The sequence below is a fragment of the Mastigoproctus giganteus genome, chromosome 5 (assembly GCF_048544385.1).
Source record: "Mastigoproctus giganteus isolate SK-2022 chromosome 5, ASM4854438v1, whole genome shotgun sequence".
Classification (NCBI taxonomy): domain Eukaryota; kingdom Metazoa; phylum Arthropoda; class Arachnida; order Uropygi; family Thelyphonidae; genus Mastigoproctus; species Mastigoproctus giganteus.
In genome coordinates, this window is record NC_143579.1 from 12,880,621 (window position 1) to 12,895,501 (window position 14,881).

General features: G+C 35.3%; 1 protein-coding gene across 5 annotated transcripts in view; it reads left to right on the forward strand.

Moving 5' to 3' along the window:
* Positions 1 to 14,881, forward strand: part of LOC150085178 (eukaryotic translation initiation factor 4 gamma 3-like) — a 791,506-nt gene that overhangs the window by 175,954 nt on the left and 600,671 nt on the right. For all 5 annotated transcript variants that reach the window (XM_090373913.1, XM_090373915.1, XM_090373911.1 and 2 more), the window contains one exon: positions 8,380 to 8,417. In XM_090373913.1, the coding sequence (XP_090230039.1) occupies positions 8,380 to 8,417 (38 nt within the window). The remainder of the gene's footprint in view (positions 1 to 8,379; positions 8,418 to 14,881) is intronic.

Genomic DNA, 14,881 nt, shown 5'->3' on the forward strand with positions numbered 1-14,881 from the left:
TCCCTTTACCCCTAATGGTAGTTACCTCTTTGAGTAACTCCCACTTCAGCACACTGTGATCACTGCCACCAAGTGGTTCATTTATCTGCAGATTCCTAATGCATGAAGAATCACTACTGATAATCAAATCAAGAGTATTACTCCCTCTAGTTGCCTCCCGAACATGCTGATGTAGAAAACAATCAACCAATAAATCCACAAAAGCCTTGCTACTGTGTGAGTGACCAGCCCCCAAATTCCAGTCAATATCTGGGAAATTAAAATCCCCCATTATAAGACTCTCTGATTTACTGGCCCACTCTATTTCTCCGAACAGTTTCTTATTATACTCATCAGAGTCATTAGGCCTATAGCACACTCGTACTCTCAATTTTGATCTCCCAATGCTTATGTCACACCAAACTGACTCGACACTGCACTGTCCAGCGATGTCGACTGGCTTCACTTCCTTGGATTTTATGTGTTTTTTAACTAATAGCATAACCCCTCCTCCCTTCCTATCCTGTCTATCCTTTCTGTAGACATTGTACTCCCCAAATTCCAGTTCTGCATTTCTTATATCTGTGTGACACCACGTCTCTGAAATCCCCACAATATCTGCCTTTGATGTTTTGAGCAATACCTCAAATTCATCAAATTTATTTACTAAACTCCTAGCATTGGTGTACACACAAGTATACATGCACCTGTTCTTTTTCTTAGCTACCCTAACACAACCCATGTGTTTACGTGTACCCCAATGATTCCCAGCTTATATCTATCCTAGTCTTTCTGTGTTGCCTGATAATTTATATGCATCCAATGCATTTTTTTTTATCTGCCACAAGTTTCGTTAATTCATCTGACATCCATTTTGGCCTAAACCTAGAGCAATATTTCTTAGTTTGAACAAAAAGCCTAGTAGCTTCCAAGATTATTTTCTTAAATGCTTCCCATTTAGAATTTTGTTTTGATAAAATCATCAGTTGGTCAAACTGTATAGAATTTAAAAAATCTCTGAGACCACTGTAGTCACCCTCTTTTCTTTACCCTTGATGGTAGTTACATCTTTAAGTAAACCCTTTTTTCACTTTCTTATTCCAAAGGCGTTTTTCCTTCTGCTTAGAAATTTGCTCATATCCAGCCAGTTCCTAAAATGGGTGACAAATCCCTACCATCCAATTATCATCCCATTGCAATTACTTCTACTCTTTCTAAAGTAATGGAGAAATCTATTAACCACCAACTCTTAAACTCCCTTGAAACCTTCCGTCTGATCAACGATCGCCAGTGTAGATTCCATCAATGTTGATCCACTGGTGATATTCTCTCTTATGTTACCCATTTATGGCCAAATTCAATGGAAAAGTTTGGTGAAACACAAGAAGTTGCTCTTGACATCTCAAGGGCTTTCGATTGTGTTTGGCACAGAGGCCTAAACAAGCTTCCATCTTATGGTTTGTCAACTGTTTTTTGTAATTGGTTATCCAGTTTTCTCTCTGATTGCTCACTGAGGGTGATGGTAGATGGCTCTCTGTCTTTTAACTTCTCTACTAATGCCGGTGTCCCCCAAGGTTCAGTTCTTTCCCCCACTCTTTTCCTCTTGTTTATTAATGACCTTCTTCCATTGACTGGAAATCCTATCCATTGTTTTTCAGATGATTATTAGCATTAGCAGAGGCATTTGATGCAAGAAAGCAAGCTTATGCAGCATCAGCCAAAAAAAAAAGGAAAAAAAAAAAAAAAACCCACTTCCACTTCACCCCTCTGTTCGTTCAAAATACCTGTCCAGCTGAGCCTTAAACTTATTTAGGCTATCAACCTCCACTACAAGGGATGGAAGTCTGTTCCACCAACCAACCACCCGCTGGCTAAAGGCAAATTTCCGCACATCTATCCTACATCTGTCTTTCCTCAATTTGAATTTATGCCCTCTCAGGTGATTTTTCTGAGCTAGAGGAAGAATCCCATTAGCATTGAGCATGCTCAAACCATTCAAGGCTTTATACACCTCTATCAGATCACCTCACTGGTGCCTAGTCTCCAGACACTGTAATTTGCAAAACTTAAGCCTTTCTTCGTAAGAGCACCCCTTTGTTCCATTCACTAATCTTGTTGCCCTTCTCTGTACTCGTTCCAGCAGCTCTACATCCTTCTTGAAATGAGGCCTCCAGACCTGTATACAGTACTCTAGGTGTGGCCTGACCATTGCCTTATACAAGGGAATAATCACTTCCTTATCCCTGCTGGAAAAATTCCTGTATATCATTGACAATACTCCATGAGCTACTCTTGCAGCCCATCTGCACTGCTCAGAGAACTTCATATCTGCCTGCACAACCACCCCCAAGTCCCTTTCATTCTCTACCACTGTCAGTGTAGTACCACAGAGTTGATACGTTGCTCTGGGGTTGCTGTTTCCCATGTGTAACACTTTACATTTGTCAATGTTAAACTTCATTTGCCACCTCTCAGCCCATCTGCTCAAACTTTCCAGATCCTGTTGCAGTAGCATAGTGTCAGTAGTGTCCTTGACAACCCTGCCAACCTTTGTATGGTCTGCAAACTTGGACATTAAGCTTGATATACCATCATTAATATCATTTATAAATACAGAAAACAATAATGGACCCAACACTGAGCCCTGACGGACTCCACTAATAACATTGGTCCATGATGAGCAGTGTCCATTGATTACCACTCTCTGTCTTCTCCCCCTCAACCACCCCTTTATCCATAGCAGCAATTTGCCTCGAATGTCACACTGCTCCAATTTGTGTAGCAGTCTTTCATGTGCAACAGTATCAAAAGCCTTTCTAAGATCCAAGTATATAATATCACTTTTGATAGCACATTTCATTCCACTTTCAGTTTGACAAACCTTGCCCTGCTCATTCAGCTTCAACTTCTCGAATATCCGCTACCAATTTAAATGCCGATCTCCAGATAATTCTCCAGTGGGGCAAAGAGAACTTAGTTGTTTTCAATCCTTCTAAAACTCAGTCTTGTCTTAAATCTTGCAAAAAGGATTCTTCTGCTCCTGTGCTTATCTTTGGTGATACTCCAATTTCCAATCTCTTTTGAGGATTACCCTGTCTTCTAATCTCTCTTGACACAAGCACAGTACAAATATTGTGTGCTGTGCATCTAAAAAACTTGGTTTTCTCTTTCGCTCTCGGCGTTACTTTTCTTCCAAACAGCTGTTCACTCTGCACAAATCGCAAATCCACCCTACCATGGTATACTGTTCCCACAACTGGGGTGGTGCTCCCAAAACCTCTCAAGCTTCTAGATTCAATTCAGAAGAGGGCAGTCAGGTTAATTAATGACTCCTCTCTAACAGAGTCTCTCCACTCGCTGTCTCATAGATGTTCTGTTTCTGCTGCATGCCTTTCTATAAATACTTCCATGGGACTGTTCTGAATTGGCTTCTATAATTCCTGCTCTCTCTCTTTCAAGACAGTGTGAACACGTGTTACCACCAAACAACATCCATTTACTGCCCAACTTCAAACTCACAGGACCAACTTTTCATCTTCCTTGTTTATTCATTCAACTGCCGTTTTCTGGAATAACTTTCCTTGATACATATTTCCCAAAAATTACAGTCTACAGAAGTTCAAGTCTAATGTCAACAAATATCTTCTTTCAGCTTCTGAACCTCCAACCCAAGCATGGTACTAAGTACTGTAGGTTCTAAACCTCTCCTGTTTGGGATTTTCATAGAAAAAAAAATATATATATATTGGGAGTTGCCGTTATAATAAAGAAAGGATGGGAAAACAAAATATTAAGACTACTCTTGGATATCACCCAGAATATTGAAATTAAGACTAAAAATTCTAACTTATACAATAACAGTCAGTAGCATCTACGCACCAGTAGCAGGTAACATTGATGAAACCGCAGAATTTTATGACGAATTACTGCAGATCATAGACCAAACTAACAAAAAACGAGTATCTCATACTAGCACGAGATTTTAATGCAAAGGTTGGTGCTCAATCAGTAGACAAATGTATAGGCTCAGAAGGCGAACCCGTGGTCAACAATAATGGAAGTTGACTGATAGACTTCTGTATTTTTAATAAACTTAAAATTAAAATATTTTTTTCAGAAACAAGAATATCCATAAATTCACATGGGAAGCAAGAAATACAGTATATAATGTATATAATAGATTATATTTTCATTAATGAAAATTTAAATGACAAAATTAAGAGACACTAGAATATTCAGAGGCAGTGAAATTGACAGTGATCACTGCCTAGTAGAAACCACTTTCAAAATAAAATATTATCTTAATAAAAAGAAGAAAATACCAACAAAAACTACTAAGAAATTAAAAATACATTTGTTGGAAGATGAAAGCACTAAATTCCTGTATGAAAGTCGATTGAAAGATAAACTCAAATCAGTTGAAAGTGATAATGTTGAGGAAATTTGGTCAAACATGAAAAAATCAATTCTGGGAGCTGCTGAAGAAAGTCTTGGACCTGTAAAAAATAAAAACTAGCTAAGAATTTGGAATGAAGAATTGAAACAAACAATCAATCAGAAAAAAAAGACCTATAAACTGTTCCTACAAACTAAAGACCTACAACTACACAAAATATAAAAAGCTTAGAGCAGAAGTCAGACAACTAACCAGAAGAATCCGACGAGATGACTGGGATAAATTTATTAAATCTTTAGAACGTGATATCACGGGCCCACAGAGAAGTGGTTTTAAAATTTTTAAGAAATTACAACTAGACACAAATGATCAAATAAAAACCAACTCCATCTCCCAAGCAGAATGGGAGCAACACTATTCCAAACTATGGTATAACCCAGGCACTAGGGAATTGGAAGATGAATCTGTGGTAACCAAAGATGAAGAAAATAAAACAATGGAAGAACTAGAGTTAATATTACAAAAATCAAAAAACCGAAAAAGCCCAGGCATAGACAAGTTGAATATAGAACTATTTAAAAATATGGGGGGCACCTTACAAAAAAATGCTCTACTAAAATTATTTAACATCATATGGCATAAGCAACAGATACCCAAAGATTGGGAAACAGGAATAGTAATCAATTTACACAAAAAAGGCTCCAAAATTACCCTAATAACTACAGAGGGTTAACACTGCTGTCAACTGCTGCAAAGCTATACTCTAATATACTTAAGAATAAACTTAATAAATACAGTGAACAGATCTTAGAAGAAGAAAAATGTAGGTTCAGAAAAGGGAGAAGCACAATAGATGCCATTTTCTCACCACAACAGATTTTGGAGAAAAGAAGAGAATTCAATCTACCAACATTTCTGCTGTTTATTGATTATGAAAAAGCATATGACAGTGTAAACCAGGAAAAACTTTGGCAGATTCTACTTGAAGAAAATATCCCAACCCAACTCTGGAAAGCAATCCAAAGCCTATATAAAAACTCAAAAGTCTAAAAAGTCTGTATAAAATATTCTAATGGCCAACTATCAGACCCAATTAACACCAATAAAGGATTCAAACAAGGATGTGGACTATCACCAAATTTATTTAATATCTACATCAATAAAATTCTTAAAGAATGGAAACAAACAATTAACAACGGAATACAGTTGAACAACAGGAATAAAATCCAAACTATATTATATGCTGATGATCAAGTAATAATTGCAAAATCTGAAGATGAACTACAGATAGCAACAAATGAACTTAATGAAATAGGCAAAAAGTATGATATGAAAATCTCCACCTCAAAAACAAAATCAATGGGATTATGTGGAAAAAACATAGTGTCAAAATTGTTATTGATAAAATAATAGAACAAATATCTGACTTCACCTATTTGGGAAATTTAATATCAAATGAAGGAAAGACATCCATACTAAACTACAAAAATATAATAAATGAATGGAATGATTAAGCACCACTTCGGAAAACAAATAACAACTGAAACAAAATTAATGACTGCACATCACTTCAAAACCAGCCCTCTTCTACAGCTGTGAGACTTTGGTCATAAATAAGAAAGATGCATAATAACTAGAAGCAGTACAAATGAGATTTTTAAGACCATTATTAAGCTTTACAAAACTAGACCACCAAAGAAATTTAGATATCCGCTAGAAATTAAAAGTAGATATCATAGTAAATGACATAAAATGGATCAGCCACATAGAAAGAATGAACCCAGACCGGATCCCAAAATTAGCCTTTAATTCCAAACCTACAGGCAAGAGAGATGTTGGTCGACCAAGACAACGATGACGAGATCAAGACCACCTCCAAGAGCTACAACGGAACAGGTCTTAAAAGACTTAAGCCGGACCAAATTCATGATGATGATAAAAAAAAAAAAAAAAAAAAAAAAAAAGAGATATTTGTGAATTTCAGTTGTTAAAAAAAACCCATTAAGTTGGGTGGATCGGGGAAAACTGTAGAAGCGGACAAAACTGTATTGGCAAAACCAAAACATCACAGAGGATGAAATTTAACTGCTAAGAAGAAATGGACATTTGGAGTATTTGAAAGAGAATCAAAATTTGTCTTCATCAAATTCATAAAAATTTAGAAAGCAAAAACTATTTTACGCATTATTAGAAAAGTAGTGAAGAAAAATAATACCATCATAACAGATGAATGGCGTGCATATAGGTGTATTATGGCCTTATAAAAAAAGAATTACGAACGTTGAATGGTGAAACACAAGGAACATTTTGTAGATACACATACAGGAACACATAAGGGTAGTAGTAGTAGTAGTGGCGGCATGTGATGCAAGAAAGCAAGTATATGAGCTTATGCAGCATCAGCCAAAAAAAAAAATCACACCATTCCCTCCAAATGCCTGTCCAGTTCCTGCTTAAATTTATTTAACTTATCAACTTCCACAACGACAGATGGAAGTTTGTTCCAGCAATTAACCACCCGCTGGCTAAAGGCAAATTTCCGCACATCTATTCTACATCTGTCTTTTCTTAATTTGAATTTATGCCCCATTAGGTTCATAAACTGAACAAGTGGAAGGATCCCATCAGAATTCAGCATGCTCAACCCATTCGAGGCCTTATACACCTCAATCAGATCACCGTGCAGGTGCCTAGTCTCCACCCACTGCAATTTGCAGAACTTAAGCCTCTCTTGGTAAGAGGATCCCTTCATTCCCCTCACCAATCTTGTTGCCCTTCTCTGTACACACTCAAGCAAATCTACATCCTTCCTAAAATGAGGCCTCCAGACCTGTACGCAGTACTCAAGGTGTGGCCTAACCATTGCCTTATATAGAGAGGGACAATCACCTCCTTTTCCCTGCTAGCAAAATTCCTATATATCATTGACAAAACCCCAGTTTTGTCAATGATAATTCTTTGATGTTATTTTATGAATAACATCAAAACCCAGTGGAAGAGACTAAAAAGTGCGTGTAAAAGACTAAATGGCAGCTGTAAAGATATGTTGATGGGTCACATGAATGAATATATGTGGCGTCAAATTTATGGAAAAAATCATGAAAATACTTTTCAGAATATTATTAATCATTAATCAAATAGCTATTGAGGTACAACTATATGATTTGTATTCATGAAATATTTTATTTTTTTTTTTCCTGAAAAAGTTCTGTTCTGTTCATTTTTATGTTCTTCATTATGTTTTTTTTCTCGTTATCAAAAGCAGATTTTTGGAGTTAATGAGTGTTTTTACTCTATTGATTTAGTTTTGGTTACGAAAAAAGGAAAAAGGTTTTTTATTTTTTGTTATATTTCATAACCTGACCCTAAATGGTAGGTTAAGAAATAAAAAGGTGTCCTTATATTTCCCGTCCTTATAATACTGAAAAAAAAAATTTCAGTTGGCAAAAGCCTATTATCTGAATTGGCTTTTGCTGACTTTCAAAAAAATACTTGCAAATGCATTCATGATTTGTGATTCCTTCCAAATATTGCAATTATAGCAAAAACCTATGCTAAAGTTATAAATTTTGAAAACTTACAAAGAAATGTAGACATCATTATAGTGAAAAATGTGAACAGTTTAAGCACATCACATTTTTATTAATTTTATTGTCTAATGAGAAATGCATAACATATTTTGTTTGTGATCTTTCTTTTTAGTTGAAACTGTTCAGAGTTTTTCCATTTCATATTCTGAATGAAGCAATTTTCTGAACTGGTCTTAATTATGAAATATTAGCTTGTAGATTTAGAAATCATAATTTTATTTTAAGGATATATATTTACTTTCAAAGTAGAATTGTATTACTTTGAACTGTGAAAAATTAAGGTTTACAGTTAGGAATAAAGAAAAGTAATAATTTTATATTTAAATTTTAAAGAAAAGCTGAAATTTTATTTAGAATATGAATGGAGATCAGTTATGCACATTGCTGATTTATTTATCTCTGCTGTATCCTTAGTATTCCTCCTCGTGGGACAACTCCACCACAAGTTGCCCGTAAGTGCTTATTTTCTGTTTATTTATATTTCAAAATTGCTTAAATAATTTGTAAATTACATTACTTTTATTAGATTAATTGTATTTTTGGAAAAGAGATGGATCACAGTTAATAAATTTTCTTACCTGTATTCTGAAGTGTGTTTTTTTTTTTTTTTTTTTCCATAGTAAATTGTATGCAGTTAGGTTTTCTGAGATTAATAATCTCCAAAAACTGCATAATTTTAACTGCATTAATAAGTGAAACAAAAAATAATTTTTTGTTTGAGTACACAATGGCTGAAAAATGAACCTTTTAAAAGTACATAGTGTCCTGTTCTCCTTACATTTTATTAATTTTGTTGATGCATGTTCTTTTATATATATTTTTTGTGTTCTTTCTGAATTATCTTATTGAATTATCAGTAATCAGATAATTCAGTGTCATGAAACTAAAGGCTATTTTTCAATTAATTAGCACGAAAATATCACGTGCCAATGCTGCACATGTTTTAAAAATGAACTTAAGGTACTGTTGACTTCCTGTAGTTATCACATGTTTAAAAATGTATATAGGAAAACCAATTTATATTACAGCATATGAATAGGCAACAAAGAATATGTGATATGTGATCAAATAGTTGTGGTCCTGTAGGTTTCCATGAGTTTCTTTGTAAAGGGATAAAGTAAGTTCATTATACTTACCTATTTCTTTACGGCTTACTGTAGTGCTGTTAAAAATGTCTCATAATATAAATATGGAGCACTGAATTTTAGGTGTGTTTGTATATGTGTTAAAACTCTGATTATCTTCATGTCCCTCTGCCAGTATGTCCACATGTAATGACTTGACTTCCAGTGGATGAAATTATATATTTCGGTTTTCTAGAAAGATTTGTTGAGCCATCCAAAATTTGGCGCCTCCGTAGCCAGGTGAGCAGGAGCAGCAGTGCGTAGCACACACTTCTTGATTAGAACGGGGTTCAAGCCCGTGACCACCAAATATGGAGGATGCAGAAAGGTCAGGGAATGACCACCGCATATCCCCGGAGCAATATGGCCTTAGTTGCTAATGCTCCTAAAAACCAAATAACAACAACAACATCCAAAATTTGACTAAAATTGGAGAAATCAATATGTGGCAGTTATTTTATTTTATTTTATTTATTTACTTTATTTTTTGTTAATGTGTGTCACGTAATACTGTATATTTTTGTTAATATGTAGCTGGAGCACTAGATACTGTTTTGTTATTAGCATTAGTAGAGGCATATGATGCAAGAAAGCAAGCTTATGCAGCATCAGCCAAAAAAAAACAAAAAAAAAAAAAAAAACCCTTCTACTTCACCCCTCCGTTTGTTCGAAATACCTGTCCAGCTGAGCCTTAAATTTATTTAGGCTATCAACTTCCACAACAAGGGATGGAAGTCTGTTCCACCAACCAACTACACGCTGGCTCAAGGCAAATTTCCGCACATCTATCCTACATCTGTCTTTCCTCAATTTGAATTTATGCCATCTCAGGTGATTATTCTGAGCAAGAGGCAGTATCCCATCAGCATTGAGCATGCTCAAACCATTCAAGGCTTTGTACACCTCTATCAGATCACCTCGGCAGTGCCTAGTCTCCAGACACTTTGTTATTGTGTGAAGATTGGTGGAATGAATGGGTGATGTGGCAGATACAGAAAATAAATGCATTTGGTTTAAGCAGTGCACATATGAAAGCTATTGCTTTTATTTTAAGAGAATATTTTGTTATCAGTTAATATGGATTATCACTATTTGTTTATTATATTAACACAGCAAAATCATGAAATATGTGTTTTAAAAGAAAATGAAACATGCTTCAATTTTTATTAAAATTTAAGAGAATGTAATGTACATTACATAAATGCCAACGAGTGGTGTATCCAGGTATCATCGTAAGGGGGGCAGGGCAACCAGGCTTTTGAGGGTTTTTTTTTTAGAATGCCCCCTGCATTCTTTTTCTTTAATCTCAAAATTTTGGTTAAGGGGGGGAGGAATATGCCCCTGATGCCAACTGCAAATTACAATCTATATGTTGCTATTTGTTTATTTTATTAAAATAAACAAATAGCAACATATAGATTGTAACAAAGAATGTAATACATGTTGCATTTCAAATTTTTATTAAAACCCAAGAGAAAATCATAAAATATTACAGAAAACTAAGTAAATGTTACATTGAGGTATATTACATTTCAAATTTTTATTAAAGAGTCTTTGTTGGATATAGCCCTCCTAGCTCAAACTTTAGCATTAGCAAAGGCACATGATGCAAGAAAGCAAGCTTATATAGCATCAGCCAAAAAAAAGAAAAAAAAAAAAAAAAAAAAAAGGCGCATAATAGCCACTGCTGCTAATGCGCCAGTAAAATTTCAAACCAAACGAAAGCCAAAAAAAAACACACACACCCTTCTCATTTCACCCATCCACTCACTCCAAATGTTTGTCTAGTTCTGCCTTGAATTTGTTTAAGCTATCAACTTTTACACCCACAGATGGAAGTTTGTTCCAGCAATCAACCACCTGCTGGCTAAAGGCAAACCTTCGCACATCTATCCTATAACTGTCTTTCCTCAATTTGAATTTATGCCCTCTCAGGCAATTATTCTGAGCAAGAGGAAGAATCCCATCAGCATTGAGCATGCGCAAACCATTCAAGGCTTTATACACCTCAATAAGATCACCACGCAGGGACTCAATGGGAAATAAGTAAAGTACTGTATTACAAAAAATTGAGTAAATATAATGTTGAGGTATATAATGTAGGGTACAGTGAAGTGAAAATAATTACTTTTATTTATATTATATCTTTTATTATATCTGTTTATATGGATCTGAACAGATATTAGTATTACTAATGGTGAAATGGAGCAGTGAAGTAAGGCTATACAATCAGTAAATAAAAAAAAAAAAATCTTTATTTGAACATTCCTTTTAATAATTTGTCTAGTCCTTCAGTTCAAACTACTCATATAAACAACATTAAATGACAGTTTACTCAACAGTTAGTTACTATCTGTGTGATTATTTGATTCTAATCATAACTTGGGCTGTGTTAGGGTAACTAAGAGTAGAAACAGGTGCATGTATACTTGCATGTACACCAATGCTAGGAGAATAGTTAATAAATTCGATGAGCTTGAAGTGCTAGTCAAGACATCAAAGGCAGATACTGTTGGGATATCAGAGACATGATGTCACGTAGACATAAGCAGTGCGGAACTGGAATTTGGGGAGTACAATGTGTACAGAAAGGATAGACAGGAAGGGAGGAGGGGTTATGCTGTTAGTTAAGAAACACATAAAATCTAAGGAAGTGCATCCAATTGATGTTGGTGGACAATGCAATGTTGAGTGTGTTTGGTGTGATATAATCACTGGGAAAGGAAAAATGAAAGTAGGTGTGTGTTATAGGCCTAATGAGCATAATGAGCAATTGTGCAGAGAAATAGTGGGCCAATAAATTAGAGTGTCTTATAATGCGGTATTTTAATTTCCAGGATATTGACCGGAATTTGTGGGTTGGTCACTCTCACACTAGCAAGGCTTTTTGTGGATTTATTGGATGATTGTTTTCTACAGCAGCATGTTCGGGAGGCAACTAGAAGGAGTAATACTCTTTATCTGATTATCAGTAATGATTCTTCATGCATCAAGAATCTGCAGATAAAGCAACCACTAGGTGGCAGTGATCACAGTGTGCTGAAGTGGGATTTACTCAAGGAGGTAACTACCTCAGGGGTAAAGGGAACGGCTATTGCTTTTGTAAAGGCAACGTACGATGGTCTGAGACAGTATTTAAATTCTATACAGTGGGACCAACAGCAAACTCAAAATGGGAAGCATTCAAAGAACTTATCTTGGAAGCTACTAGGCTTTACATACCAACTAAGAAATATTGTTTTCAAGGTTTAGGCCTAATTGGATGTCAGATGAACTAATGAGACATGGCGGAGAAGAAAAATGCATGGGATACATATAAATTAACATGTGACACAGAAGACTATGATAGATATAAGCTGGTCTGTAACCAAGTTACAAAGGAAGTTAGGCAGGTGAAGGCAGATTACGAAAAATCTTTGGCAAAGGATGCAAAGAAAAACAGCAAATAGTTCTTTACTTATGTAAATTCTAGAAGGAAGGGGATGAATCAGATTGGTCCACTTGATATCGATGGTTCAACTGTTAATGATCCTGCTCAGGTAGCTAACAAACTAAATAAATATTTTGCATCGACATTCACACATGAGGAGTTATTCAGGGAGGGGAATGCCAGAGGTGTATTCAACTCTGCCAGTAAGCTAGATAATCTTGTAATAACTGAGAGTCAAGTGGAGGAGAAATAGTTGAAGATAAACACAAGAAAGGCACTTGGGGTGGATGGAATCTATCCAGTTATATTAAAGGTAGCTAAGAAAGTAAGCAAACACTTAGCCATAATTATGAGAGCTTCCCTGGACTCAGGGGAGGTACCCATGGACTGGAGATGTACAAATGTGACCCCCAAACCACAAAGGAGGATCAAAGGGAGATAGACCTGGTAGTTTAACTTCTGTTCCAGGGAAATTAATGGAGGCACTGGTTAAAGAAGCATTGTAGGATCATCTTGACAAGACTTTAGTTGTAGCTCGGACACATCATGGGTTTGTTAAGGGGAAGTCTTGTCTGACTAATTTGATTGGATACTATGATGCAGTCACAAAATAACTGTATGCAGGGAATAACTTTGATATCATATATTTGGATCTTAGAAAGGCTTTTGATACTGTTGCACATGGAAGACTGCTGAACAAATTGGAGCAGTGTGGCATTGGAGGCAAATGGCTGCTATGGATAAAGGGATGGTTGAGTGGGAGAAGACAGAGAGTGGTAATCAATGGACACTGCTCATCGTGGACTGATGTTATTAGTGGTGTCCCTCAGGGTTCAAACGAAGGGTGGTTAATGACACTAATGACAGTACACTGCTGCAGAACAAACTTCCATCTGTCGTTGTAGAAGTTGGTAGCTTAAATAGATTCAAGCAGAACTTGACAAACATTTGGAGAGAGTGGATGGGTGAAATAAGGGTTTTTTGGTTTTTTTGGCTGATGCTATATAAGCTTGCTTCTTGAATCATGTGCCTTTGCTAATGGTAACTTGAGCATTATGAAATCTCGTGGACAATAACAATCAATGTAATTATCTTGTAAAATTTATTGTATTGAAAGCCTGTTCATGTCTTGAACTGATTGGACATTTATTGTTGGACTGTGCATTTATTAACTTTAATGGTTAATTCCCCCCCCCCCTTTTTTTTTTCCTCTGAATATGTAGTAATTTGTATATTTTGTTTCTGTATAATTTTGTATGTTTTGCATCTGTATAAGTTTGTAAATTTTCTGTGTAATTTATTTTGATGCAAACAGTTTGTATAACTATTTGTTCAAGATTGTGTAATGTTCTGTATAATTCGCTTTCTTGCAAATGGTTGAGTGGTTAACTATTTCAGGTTATCTGTCACTAAATGATTCCCACATTTTTAAAGAAAATTTAACTCTAAACAAAATTTCCTTCAATTTGAATCCCTATTTTAACCTGAAATGGTTTCTTTCATGTTTACTTTTAATTTTCTACCTACAGGCATACCCTCTGTCACCACAATGAAATACTGTGGAGTTGAACTGACATTCCAGGTGCTGCCATTCATTAGACACTTATACTTACTATCTGTGTCAGTATAATTTTATGTGTCTATTTTGAACCAATCCTTTTTCAGTTTAACCCAGCTGTTGTGGCACAGGACTTGACAGGTATCTCTGAAACATAACACTTCTGTGTTGCCCTTTAATTAATGATTAAAAATTCAATTTTTCTAGATTCCTAAATATAATTAAACTTTTATTGCAATAGATGCTGATTTTTTTTTTTTTTTTTTTTTGAAGAGTAATTAAACATAAACACCTGTCATGTGCTGCACCAACCAGCTTTATAACTCTTTTTTTTATTTATGCGAAGAGTAGTGTGGGAACTGATAGGCAGTGACATTGCTATGAAATTTTGAATTACATATTTGTTTAAAGGTTACTTGCATTTCCATACCCATGAGTTTAATAAATTTCTTTGGCCTCACACGATGGTTGTTTTTGAAAGATTTGTTATTACTTTTGCTTAAATAAGGATGGGAAAACAAAACATGATATTCACAAGGAGAAACACAGTATTCACTCAAGATGTATTTTATTCTGTGGGAAGCAAGATGTTTAGATTTTTTCATGCTGTGAAAGGCACCAAATTTGAAATAAATTTTGAAAAAACTTGAAAATGAAAATGAATAATAGTATCTAATATATACTGTGTGGGCTCTACTCTCTTTCAAATATTCCTGGGTTAATACTATATTGAGAAACCATATAAAACTAGGACAACCATTTGTTTAAGGCTTGAAAATTTTCTTTTCTATAGATCTGCACCCC